The sequence below is a fragment of the Copadichromis virginalis genome, linkage group LG18, assembly GCF_057382275.1.
Source record: "Copadichromis virginalis isolate Kocher_CV1m ecotype Utaka linkage group LG18, C_Virginalis_male_GT1.1, whole genome shotgun sequence".
NCBI lineage: Eukaryota > Metazoa > Chordata > Actinopteri > Cichliformes > Cichlidae > Copadichromis > Copadichromis virginalis.
In genome coordinates, this window is record NC_140635.1 from 16,376,314 (window position 1) to 16,389,888 (window position 13,575).

At 45.5% G+C, this 13,575-nt stretch overlaps 1 protein-coding gene across 2 annotated transcripts in view; it reads right to left on the bottom strand.

Annotated features, from left to right (window-relative positions):
- The window catches only part of cables1 (Cdk5 and Abl enzyme substrate 1), a 29,974-nt gene that overhangs the window by 3,908 nt on the left and 12,491 nt on the right, over positions 1 to 13,575 (bottom strand). The window contains exons 3-7 of one of the 2 annotated variants that reach the window (XM_085440378.1): positions 8,627 to 8,719; positions 7,531 to 7,608; positions 4,742 to 4,841; positions 2,901 to 3,057; positions 1,476 to 1,579 (exon numbers count right to left, since the gene is read on the bottom strand). In XM_085440378.1, the coding sequence (XP_085296504.1) occupies positions 1,476 to 1,579; positions 2,901 to 3,057; positions 4,742 to 4,841; positions 7,531 to 7,608; positions 8,627 to 8,719 (532 nt within the window). The remainder of the gene's footprint in view (positions 1 to 1,475; positions 1,580 to 2,900; positions 3,058 to 4,741; positions 4,842 to 7,530; positions 7,609 to 8,626; positions 8,720 to 13,575) is intronic. The other variant, XM_085440380.1, reaches the window with a different exon arrangement.

The following is a 13,575-nucleotide window of genomic DNA, read 5'->3' on the forward strand; positions in this document are numbered from 1 at the left end:
AGGTTGCATATGAAATGATTTTGGAACCTAGTAGAGACCAGATTAATTTTTTTATTATGTCCTGACACATAAAACCATAGAAATGATGAAAGAGTGTGTGGTTTGTTTGTTTTTGGGTTTGTTTGTTGTTGTTTTTTAAAACCAAGACTGTAAATTTTTTTAAAATTGCTCCGTGTCACAAAAAGTAGCATTAAAAGACAGTAACAAGATAAACTGATGCCTTTGGCCAAATTTTAATTCATCATGACGGCCACAAACTATTTAGCAGTCAATCCCACACAGATGGTTCTGCTGCTAAAAGCAGGATTTTCAGTTTCTCTGTATCTTTCCATCTTATTTTAGCATTATTTTAATCTTAGTTTTCAGTTTTATATGGTTTATAGATTTTTTTTTTTAACTTGCCTTTCTAATGTCTGTTAAACAATCCTTAGCCACATCATACTCAAAGCATGCCATAACAAGCACTGAGTCACACTGGGAGAGCTTAATGTGTGGGTGTGAGTTTGGGCTAGGAGTTAGATCCCCGTCGAGGCCTGTCTATTAATCCCAGGATTAAAGGTCCATAAAAAAAATTGCTTTTGTTGCTCTGGGATGGTGAATTTGTAGTTTGAGAGCTGATAGGACCAAATAGGGAACCTTCCTTGGGTGCAACCCATTTACTATGCAACGTCGCCAGAAATACAAAGAAGACTTTCAATATGCACAGATAATTTTATCCCCTGTTTGAACCTGAAAGCTTGAGAGTCAGGTCTCCCAAGCAGCCTGTGTCCAATTCCTGAAGTGCTGAGAATTCACTGCTTCCATTGCGGTAGTAAACACAATAGCTATTGTTGTCAAGAGTAATTGGAGGAAGAGAGGACAAAAAAACCCTGGCCTTGACTAACATTTCAACTATGTCAGTACTCGTTGTGCATTCTGCCAGTCTCCACAGCGAAAACTGAACCCTGGAAAGAATGAGGAGGGAATCGGGCCGTTTTGTTTTTTCCCTCGCTTTTCAAACCAAAGTAAAACATCCGCGCTTTTCCGGAAAAGTAAAAAGAATGATTAGTGTTGAGGGAGAGCCACAGTAGCTCTTTAATAGCTACTGCCAACTACACAGAGATAAAGTATCTGCATCGTTTCAGGCCCAAAGCGGTGGGAGAGCGTCTCATCCAGTGACCTTGCTGATAAAGACTAAATAAGCAGATAAAACTGAGGATTTTTTATTTTTGGTGAAGGAACCCTTAGACAAATATTTCTGGTTTTATTGTTCTCTGTTGTGGTGGGAAAACTGAGCACAGAAGCCCAGCATGATAAAAAAAAAAAAAATTAAATAAAAAATACCAGTGAGATATTTCAGAACATTTCAACAAAACATCTCAAAGCAAATGAAGCTGCGGATAAAAACCACCATTCCTTTCTGCTCTCAAGAGGCTACGAGGCAGCAGTTGCTGCTGCTGTTGTGATTGTGATGTATTAGATTAGTATTTTCTCACCATGTAGGAGGGGAAGATGAGGACTCTCTTGTGTTTACCACAAGGCCATTGTGGGTCATCCAGCAGATTAGGGTCGTACTCGCGAAAGTCCCCGAAATCATTCCCTGCCATTTCCACGCAGACAACGAAGGTTGAGTCAGATTTAGAATTTCATGCATTTCCTTTTTCAATAAAAATATACAGTTAGGGCCAAAAGTGCTCGGACAGTGAGACCATTCTTCTATTTGTACACCAACACAGAGCATTTTAAGATCAAATAATCATGGTGTGACTGACATGTGGACTTTGAGCTTTAATTCGACAACTTTACCCAAAATATTTGGCATTAAATGTTTAGGAATTACACCGAGCTATAGACAACGAGCGATTATGGTTGAAAGACTCAAATACAGACTGAAAATGGAAGAAGAATACCAGACTGGGAGAAATAGTTGCCATACAAAGTGAAGAAATTACTTAAATTAAAGTAACTTAAATTATTAGAAGAGGCAGATTTGCTCCAACTCATTGTTTTTCTACATATAAACAAAGCAAATAAAATAAAGTTATAAATGTTTAGGAATTAACAGCCATTTTTATTTGTAGTCCCCCATGTTCAGAGGCTCAAACAATCAGGTGACTGACTGATCCTTATCCACTTGTACCGAGAAGCGTCGTCTCATCAGTTCTGCGGCGTTTGGCTGAATCTGAGCAGAGAGCATAGCCCTGGCCACGTCACAGTCCAGCCTGCTATCAGCGCTCACATCATAAACAAACACTAGTGGCCCAGTTGCACTGGCAACCATACAAGCCCACAACACAACACCTCCTGTAGCACATTTAGCAGGTAATGTGGTTGAATCACAGACTGTTTCTTTTCACTTTATTTGAATATAATTATTATTATTATCATTATTATTTTGTACACTATTCTGATATGAGGAAATCTTGCTTTCAAGATTTTTCTTTTGGATTGTACGGGCTCTTTTAAGTTTGTTTAGATGCTCTCTGACAAAGTCTAACTTGTCCTTCCTGTTTTTATGTGTAACCAATAGCTGTTGCTGATCTGGATGGTGAAATGCTTCTTTTTAAGAATGAGACAGATTTTTTAGCCTAATTACGGCCTCTCAGCTCCAGACGTTTTATCTAATCAGTTTGTCGTGAATAACAGGGTCTCACCTGGCCTAGAAATGCTCATCAGTGAGCTGTCCAATTAATTTTGTGCCTCTGAAAGATGTGCAAGGCTTTTGTTATACCCTATGAATTAAAGCTTAATGTTTGTACTTCAATCACATCTTGATTTAAAATAAACTGATGTGGTGTACAGAGACAAAATTGCCAAAAAAAAAAACCCCAACAAAAAAAACAAAAACAACAAGCCCTCATTGTCCAAACACGTGGACCCAACTGTAGTAAACGATGAAAAGGTAAAGCCTGCAAACCAACCTGTGTCTAAGCTGCTCTGGTTGCTGTTGGCTCGGGCCAAGCTGAGGCTGCGGTGGCTTGCGTTGCGAGACTGAGAGAAGGACGAGGTGGAGTCGATTGTGTTTCTTCGGCCACCCAGCACATAAGTGGGATACAGGAACTGGGTGTACGACACAGTCTGCAAACACAGATACAAATTATTATGTCTATTCAGTAGAGCCAAAAAAAAAAAAAAAGACTTGCTCGCTCTGATGTTAAACCCGTTCAACCTATTAATGTTATCAGATCCGTTTTCCAGCACAAGAGGACCACAAATAAGTATTAGCACTAACAGTGTCCCAGTATAACGTACCCATGAGACATCACACACAATAACAAGAGACTGGAACTGACTTGGCTAAAAGGAATGCAGTTGTTATTAATGTGCTTAATTGCACATGGGGCGTTTGGACTCCCCTGACAGCAAAATAGTGCCAAAAAAAAAAAAAAAAAAAAAAAGGCTCATTGCACAGGGTTCTGAAAAAAAAAAAAAAAAATCATCTCGCTAAGCACTAAAAAATAAAAGCCTTTCACTTCATTTTCCTCATTTATGAAAACTAAACAATGTTTATAACCAACATTAATATTTAAATGGAAGTAATTTGTGCGAGAAGAAACTTTTATAAAATTCTACCTTCTGTAGCAACTAGCAAGCTAGTTTGCTAGCTAACGTCCATCAACAGTACAACACTTCTGAACTATTACGATGCTAATGTGCCATTTTTAGCCAACCTTAACCATTTTTGGCCTTTCTGTATGTGCAATAATGTGCACAAGTCCCTCATTTCTTTATAATTTGCTGGAAAAATGAGAAATCTTTGCTAAAACATATGTACAGTTCTCCAGACCTCTATAAGGACATTCAAAGCTCTTCTTTGGATGTTGGCTAACAATCTCTGTTGAGACGATCACACACTGATTCAAAAATGTTGACGTTCTGGCTCTGGAGAGGCCACGACCAAAATCTGACTGCACTTCATGCATTCATAATTCCATCAGTTTTGATAAGATCTCAAACACCACTGGCTGAAATGCAGACTCAAACCATGACAGAGCCTCCACCATATTTTACAGACAGCTGTAGACACTCACTGTTATACCTCGGTCCTGACCTTTGTACATAAAGATGACGATTTAAACAAAAAAATTAATTTAAAAAAAATGGATTAATAACTCCATAAGACCTGTTGCAGATGACCTTCAGTCCAGTTCTTGTGCATTTTGCCCCTTTCTCCCAGTTTCCTTTTCCTAAAAATGGCTTGATGCAAACACTGACACAATTTTAGCAAATAGTATATGGATCAACTGAAAGGACAGATGTAGCTCTAGACTGCATTTTTACTCATTTCTTCAGGCCATGCTTTTCAGATATTGTCCTTGTTTTAGGTCAGCCACTTCTTTTATTTTCCACCTGTCTTTGAGTTTCTGGCTAATAGCTCTTTTGAAATCCCCTTGTTGGTGTAAAAATCCTGTTTTATGCTGTGTTATCTTTGGCTTTCTTGTAGATTCAAATAACGAAGTGAGAACAATTTATATGTTTTGTAAAAAGTAAGGCACTTGTAACAAAGTTCCTAAAGATACTTTGCAAAGTTGTTGGGTATTTGTCGATGACACCCTCGAGTTAGGTGCCTTTTTATCAAAGACAAACTTAAAAAAAAAAAAAAAGCTTTAAAAGTTATACCAAAGTCTGACTTTTGGAAACAAGATATAAAGAAATGAGTGGTGGTTTAAGACTTCTGTATCAAGTATCCAGTGAAGTGTCCCAGTAAACACACCAATCTATATTGATCCACCACACATACACATATTTGCTGGTTTCTCACCTTTCCATCTGCTCCCAACTCCACTCCCTCCAGCCCAATCACCATCTCCCTGGCGCCTCCTGAAGGATGCCGCTGACGCCCTCCTTCCAGCTTTGCATCCCTAACGAGAACAAGACTTTTTTTTTTTAAAAACACATCTTTCCTGATACAAAGTTTTCCTGCAGCTTCTTTAAACTCCTTTTCCTTAGCAATCTTTCAGAGGCCTGTTCTAGCTCACCTCTTCACTTACACACTCTCCATTTCACAGATTTGGGTCCTGCATCGATCTGAGCTCATCAGCTGGCCTAGTTTCTTTAACTGCTCGTGTCTTTGGGTGCATCTCGGGGCAATCAGTAATAAAGTGCGCCCTTGGGAGGCAGGACGGAGTAGAGTACGGTTTCGTTCTAGCAGGCAAGCCTCTTCAAACTCAGCTGCTGCCTGAAATGCCATACTGCTGTGGGAGATTTGTAGGTCAAAAGATGGCCAAAGAGGGAAGTGTGTCGGTGGAGCTTGACCGACACATGGCCCAAATCAAATATACCATAATTAAAGTAAACACTGTTTACTGCTAAGATTTAACTTGATGCGATATTTTTAGGTCGCTGTCAGTAAAAGCTAATTTAAATTGTGTACAGTGACAGAGAAGATTACATGCCTGCAGTCTGCCACAAAGAATAACCGATAACACTGATGGTAAGCTGAAGGCTAAGTCTTTCCAGCGATTTGTGATTAAAAGGTTGGTAGAAAATTAAAATGCTCTAAGCAGGAGCTGATATTCATGTTCTCCCATTTTTCCTTGGGTTGAAATAAAGTCCACAGCTATTAAAATGTGGCCTGTTTGCTGACAGATAAATTTCCACCTGTGTTTGTGTTACATTAACTTTAGCCTTATCTCAATATTTGTACTGTTGCAACATTTCACAGCGGCGGCAGAAAGTACAGGCTCTACACAGTCTTGTTTTTCTGCGGCCCCCTTATCTTTCCTTTCCTTTGTCTTGCATTCTCTTTAAAATGTCGTTCATACACAAAGCGTTAACGACACGGCGGTTCCTCACATGACTATGCCAGTGTTTTGTTGACATGTGGGGCCAATCGGCTTTCATGAAAACAGCGTTATCTGGCAGACGGGCACGGCAGGACACGATGATGACAGATGCATCGTAGACACGGAGATCCCCAGGCAGTGGACCTCTTACAGAACAGTGAAAATCAAAGAAGAAAGGGGGGAAAAGAAGAGATGGGAAGCTTTCTAGGGAGAGCGCTTTTCTATGAAGCCATCCAGAAAATAAAAAGGTTTTGCTTCATTTGGTTGAGAATACAGAGAAATGAAAGGAAATGACAGGAAAAGCTGCTCAGCAGCATGCACGAATAGGAATCACTGGCGCCAAACATCTGTATGTTAGTATTGGTGAAATTCTTGCAAAGTGTTCGTCACGCATGCTTCGAAATTCAGCGTCAAGAAAGTAAAAATAACCACAGCTTAAACAACTTTGACCCCATTACAAATACTTCATAGTTCACACGAACAGTCGAGGGTGACTGCTTCCAATTATATTCCAAAGTCTTTTTTTTTTAACTTCAAATATCCCTGTGAGGAAATTCATCCCGCATTCGATCCATGTAATTTTTTCCACTCCGATGCCAGAAGTGTTCCTTAACGTGCCAGAGAAACATCGGAATCCAGCGCTGCTAAAGAGGAAACATGCAAAGTCTACACGGGAGTGTTTGAACTCAAAGAATTAGCCCATGAAAAGACAGTGATGACCCACAGCCTGAGGTTTAACCGCCTGAAGCCTGCTGCATTCCACCTTCTTAGTTTACGAAAGTCCGAGCTGGACTTTGAGCTGCAGATTTAACCATGTATTTAACTTCTGTATTGAAAATTTGCAAAATTACTCAAGATGCAAGGCATACCAGTCTGCTGAATGTACTCTGAAAATAAATAAATAATTTAAGTAACAAGTTGTCTAATAAAATATTTTTGAGTTTTGGCTGTCCCAGCCAAAGTCGAGCTGGAAATGGGCGATTAGCGTGAAGGAGCAGTGAAACATGCTTATCGGAGAGCCCCGGGAGGTTTATTAACCCTTGACCTTGCACTGATTGGCTGGCTTAGGAAATTCCCCGCTCTTCACTAAGCCGTGGTGTGTTGCTTTTCTTTCTGTGCATTGTTTCCTCTGGTGTTTATCTGTCGCCCTTTCTCTTTCACTTCCTCCAAAACACACCTTTTTTTTTGGGGGGGGGGGGGGGGGGGGGCGTCAGAAGTAAGGCCATACAACAGCTAAACTCCCCAACACAGGGCTCATGTTGCTTTAAAAGAAAAGCAGGAAAAATTATCTATAGATAAGATCTACGCCGCTAAGACATGTAAACCCTGGCAGTTAAAAAAGAAGTGGTTAATAACATGTTATAAGTGTGCAGACAATAGAAATCCTAGTCTGTCAGCACAGTGGAGAATTAAAATCAGTTGACTACACACCGAAAACGTCTATTTCTAATAACCAGGTAAGGTTCATATTAAATGCTGAATAGCGAAGCCAGCAACAGCTGCAACAGACAAGAATGGGTTGACTTGAACAAAGAAGGATGAGTGCCCAAGAGCCACCACGGGAAAAGTATCACAAGCAACAAGCATTAGGCGACAATCTAAGTCTTAAAGTCCTTGTTAGATTACTTTAAAAAAAAAAACATTTTTATTAACCTATTAAGATAAAAATGCATCCACCAAAACAAGAGGGATGAGGAAAACAAAGGGAAAGAGGAAGCACAGGTTGGAGGACGTTACGACGTTCGGCATGCCGTAGGATACATACCCCGCTTGGCTACAATCTCGATAGGGCAGGACAGAAAATACACTATAGAAGGATCTTCTGCCACTGATAAGGACTATCCTACAAAAACAAAAATGGCAAACAAGCTAATCAACATCTATCGGACAAGATGCACAGGTTACACTTGGTAATAGTTTGCAGTAACAGAATGAACTGAACATTCTTGGTGTGTTATTCTGAGTTTCTTGCAGTTTGGCACATACACTCAGTTTGTGTGTAACAGTGATGCGTTTGTTACAAGACCTTATTTTTAATAACTAAGGCATCCAATCAGAGCCCATTTCCCGATGACCTGAGGTCAACAGCACAGCGAGCAGAACGGCTCTGACTTTAACTACAACAACCTCATAATTCCAGCTTCCTAACTCGGGCTCGCAGACACGTGGTGAACCTTATTACTACAAATCAGCATCAGGAAACAAACTCCACACGAGGGTCTCAAAAAGCTGAGTCTTTCAACATCAGCTGAAAACTGGATAATAATTTCAGAGGTGGTACACTGCAATGTTATCCAAATGTTGGATAAAATAAGTGAAGACTAACTCATAGAGCTACACTTTGAGACAATTGAAAATCACCAGAGCACGATTGTGCCACGCAAATCACCGATAAATAAAAGCTAACTGAACTCTCGTCTAAATCCAAACGAAGTGGCAGTGATAATAAGAGTCACCCCGTCAGTATTACACAGACACGCTCCCTAGATACGTTGACCTCAACGTCAACATCAGAACATTTCTGCCAAAATTTGTTTGCATTTAAAGATTTGCGTGCTGCATTCATGCTACAGCACAGTCATCTTATAATTTAGTAGCGAGTGATTTGTGGCGTGATTACAGAATTTGTGACAGTGATCAAATAAAGATTAACATCAAAATTCATCAGATTCTTCTGCACGTGCAGGATTGGCAGTTGCATCTATCTATAAGCTGAAACTGTGGCCGGGGCCTGGCCTGCTTGTCTGCGATGTGGCTTGTAATGTGAGAAACATCCATACTGCAGTTCATTGACTGGGGCAGCCTCCATTATTCAGTGAGGACTTGTATCGACTGCGGGGAGGCGATGTTTGGCTTCATACCTTCCATTGCGCATATCGTGTTGCCTCATGTTCTTTACGAAGTGAACCTTCTTGAAGCTCTTTGGTCGGGGTGAACCCGATAGGGTTCGGCATCTGAAATGTAAAACAAACAAAAAACTTAGAAACAGACAGTTCCCCCCAAGTGGGGCGCACGACACTGTGCTAAGTGACTCATGTTGAGACACAGAAATACACAGGAATGGTAAAAAGAAAGCAAACCTTTTTTTAGCTTTAAGGTTTTACATATTGGTACATTATACATTTTTTTTTTTAAAAATAAAATCATATAATCCTTACCAGTAATACTAGGGCTGTGCGATATGACCAAAATCTCATATCCCGATATAAGAATTCTATCGTCCGATAACGATATAAATCACAAAAATGTAACATTTTCTGTAAATTCTGTGAATCTCGACTTGTGGGAAGTGTTTCCAGCTGCGCATCATGTAGCTGGAGTCGAGTGTTTTAACCGATGTATGAAACGGTTAGTTATGTCTATAACTTCTATTCCCTGAAGGAGAGGAACGAGGTACAACACATAAGTATGGGATATCACGCCCTCGCGTGTCCTGGCTGAAGAAACCTTTATTCACGCCTTTACGGCAGATGACGTGTGATGACACGCGCAAGGCCCCGCCCGCACATATAGCCGCTGCCATCACCGTCATCCCTCAGTTCGATAGCCGCTCTTCACCGAGCCAACTGCTCAGTGGGGCCACCCTGTGTTGTACCTCGTTCCTCTCCTTCAGGGAACAGAAGTTATAGACATAACTAACCGTTCCCTTTCAGTCGATTCACTCGGTACAACACATAAGTATGGGACCTATATACACGCCCCGCAGAGCAGCCACCGAACCGGAACGGGACCACCACATCCTTAGTGAGTGGTAGACCCAGCAGAAAGGACAGCATGAGCCACCGAAGGGGCTGTAACGTCCAACCGATAAAACCGCACAAAAGTGTGCGGCGACGCCCAATTAGCCGCTGCACAAATATCAGCCACAGGCACCCCTCTAAAAAGAGCCCATGAGGTCGCCATCCCCCTGGTGGAATGAGCTCCCACCCCGTGGGGCAACGCAAAACCTCCGGTGCTGCATGCCAGCGAGATAGCTTCTACAATCCAGTGGGACAGCCTCTGTCTGGACAGAGCTCTACCTCTATTCGGATTAGCGAAGCAGACAAACAACTGGTCACACAAACGCACATCCCGAGTGCGCTCAATGTAGGTGCGTAGCGCACGCACCGGACAAAGAGAATGCACCCTCCTCTGCTCCTCAGATTCAAAAGGAGGGGAGCAAAAGCTCAGCAACTCAAACTCCATTGAACTATAAGATGCAGGCATGACCTTGGGAAGATAGGCGGCATTCGGACGCAATACGACCTTGCGGCCATCAGGAGAAAACTGTGTGCAGGCAGGATGCACAGACAGCGCATGAAGGTCCCCCACTCGCTTCGCCGAGGCCAAAGCGAGAAGTAATGCGGTCTTATACGAAAGAAGTTTCATATCTACCGACTCAACGGGTTCAAACGGAGGGCCACAAAGGGCCTCCAGCACCAAAGACAAGTCCCAAGCCGGGACACTGGACTTAAGCACGGGCCTCAGCCGGCGAACCCCTTTCAGAAAACGCACGGCGAGGGGATGCGCACCTGGTGTCACCCCGTCAAAACCGATATGACAAGCAGATATAGCCGCTAAATAAACCTTGATCGTCGAAAACGAAAGGCCTTTATCCAACAGCTGCTGCAGGAATGTCAAAACATCCACAATAGAGCACTGAAATGGGAGAGTGTGGCGGTCCTGGCACCATCGCTCGAAGGCTCGCCATTTGTAAGCGTACAAGCCTCTAGTAGACGAGGCCCTGGCGCTCTGAATCGTCGCTACCACACTAGGTGGCAGACCCTTAGCAACCAAGTTTAACCTCTCAGCAGGTAAGCATGAAGGTGCCACAGATCCGGGCGCGGATGAAACACTTCCCCCCCCCCCGCCTGAGAGAGGAGATCCCTGCGGAGAGGAAGCTGCCAAGGACTTGCTGCAAGCAGGCTGATTATTTCTGCATACCACGACTTCGCGGGCCACCAAGGGGCCACCAGGATCAGAGAGAGGGAATGCCGACGCACCCTCTCCAGAATTGGAGATATCATTTCCACTGGGGGAAATGCATACAGGAGCACGTCTGGCCATTGGTGCGCTAGCGCGTCCAAGCCCAAGGGTGCATCGTGGTCGATTATGGAGAAGTACAGGGGGCAGTGAGCATTCACCCTGGAAGCAAAAAGATCTATTTGCGCCTCGCCAAATAGATCCCAAATCTGAGCCACTATTGAAGGGTGTAACCTCCATTCTCTCACCAGAGGACCCCCCCTGGAGAGAAGGTCCGGCCCCAGGTTCAGGTGGCCCGGGACATGGGTGGCTCTTAGAGTCAGAAAATGAACACTGCACCATAACAGCAGAGAGCGAGACAGCTGCAACAGGGGAAGAGAGCGTGTTCCTCCCTGCCTGTTTATATAAGACACCACTGTTGAATTGTCCGTCCTGACTAAGACATGCTGGCCCTGCAGGACTGGACGGAAACGCTTTAGAGCTAAGAACACTGCTAACAGCTCTAAGTGGTTGATGTGCAGCTGGCGCTGAGCCGCGGACCAGATCCCTCTCACTGACGCACCCTCGCACAGCGCTCCCCACCCACTTAGGGAAGCATCTGTGGACACCACCTTGCGAAACAACACCCTCCCAATCCGAGAGCCCTGGTGCAGTAGCCCGGGCTCCCTCCAAGGACGGAGAGCTAGCATGCAAGACGCAGTTACCGGCAGCCTCCTCCGGAGGTGACGCGAAGCACACAAACGGTGAGAGAGAGTCCAGCGTTGAAACGCTCTCATTTTCAACAGCCCAAGCGGCACTACGGCGATCATAGATGCCATCATGCCCAACAAGCGCAATATCGTCTGGAAACGCAGTCTGCGTCCCAGCTGAAATTGAGCGAGGCAGCGATGAAACGCGGCCACTCTGTGCTCTGACAACCGTGCGCGGCTGGAAAGAGAGCATATTTCCAGACCGAGAAAAGCGATCTGTTGACCTGGGATTAGCGAGCTCTTCTGAAAGTTCACAGAGAACCCCAGTGTCTGAATGTGTGACAGAACCCGCGACAGCTGTGTCTCCGCCTGTTCTCTGGAGCAAGCCACGAGAGCCCAGTCGTCCAGGTAGGCCAAGATGCGGATGCCCCTCTTCCTGAGGGGCGCTAGCGCTGCCTCGGCACATTTCGTAAAGGTGCGGGGAGCGAGCGACAGCCCGAACGGCAGCACTAGGTATTCGTAGGCTACGCCCTCGAATGCAAACCTCAGAAACTGCCTGTGTTTCGGGTGTATAGCGACATGAAAATAAGCATCTGTTAGATCGATTGTCGCAAACCAATCTCCCGGGCCGACTGCACTCAGGAGCTGTCTGAGTGTTAGCATCTTGAACCTGTACGTTCGCAGGTACGTGTTCAAGACTCGCAGGTCGAGGATGGGACGAAGCCCTCCCCCTTTCTTCGGAATGACAAAATAACGGCTGTACCAACCTTTGTCCGTCTCCGAAGCGGGGACCACCCGTATTGCTCTCTTCTGTAATAGCGCCTGTATTTCCTCTCTGAGTACCAAGGCTGCCTCGGGGTTGACAATCGTGTTCACGACTCTTTGGAAACGAGGCGGCTTGACCCGGAACTGCAACCGGTAACCCATGGCAACGGTTTGCAGCACCCACGGAGAGGGGGCGCAAGCGCGCCACTGAGGGAAGTGAGCAGCCAGCCGGCTGGCCTGCAGCACTGACGGCGGGGCGCCGTCGCCCCCCAGTGTGTCTGCAGGGGACTGCATCCCCTGTCTGACCTGGCTCATTTCGCCTGCAGGTTGAGCATTTGAGATTGTTTGAGAGTAAACAACACTCTTTATTGATTGCAACATGGGAACATGTACATTTATACATTTTGTTGGGTGCACCTTTTCCGGGGCATAACAATGAAAAACAGCGGGAACACTCGATGTGGTCGCTTGAACATTCAACACATCTGAACCGTGTGCAGGGGTTATGTGCTTGGGAGACCGCGATAGGGAAGTGCAGCGCCTTCTGGGGCTGACAACCTGAACAGAACTTAAGCGGCACCTCTTGTGCGGCAACAGAGGGGTAAGAGCAGCGTCTCCCTGCTGCCGGATCCCTTCCCCACTCGCAATCACAGCTAGGAGGGCTGAGGCTTCTTCCTCCTGGGCGTCGGGTCCCGTCGGGGGCCCGGGGGAGGGCCTTTGCCCCAGGCCGACTGGCGTGGAGCTCGGGCCGGAGTACGTGCTCTCGCCGGCGGCCCTCCCACTCCAGCAGTGGGCGCCGGTCTCTTGCCAGCTGTCAGAGGAGCGGCGGGCCTGTGAGAGCTAGCAGTGGGCTTGGGCTGGGGCTGGCGTCTGGGGATGATGTCGCGCAGAGCTTCCGTCTGCTTCTTCCTCAGATCGAATCTAGCCTGAATGGCTTCAAGTGAATGTCCGAATAACCCAGCCGCAGACACTGGTGCGTCCAGATACACAGCTCTGTCTCTATCAGGGACGTCGGAGAGGGTCAGCCACAGGTGCCTCTGCGCCACCACTGTCGAAGCCATCCCTCTGCCCAGGGAGAGCGCTGCACAGCGAGACGCACGGAGGATGTAATCCGTGGTGACTCTAACCTCGTTAAGAAGAGGTGACAGCGGGCTGTCCTCCGGAACCAGCGATCCAAGCTCCGCCAGGCACATTGCTTGGTACGTCTGGAGCATGGTGACGGAGCTCATGGCTCGAGCGGTGCCGGCCTGAGCCCGATAAATCTTCTCCAGCTGCGAGGCCGAGAATCTGCAGTGCTTGGACGGCAGAGTTGCGGGGCCACCGACACCATGGTTATGGGGCGGGGCCAGATAAGCAGCCAGAGACGGCTCCATAGGGGGTGGGTTAGCTAAACC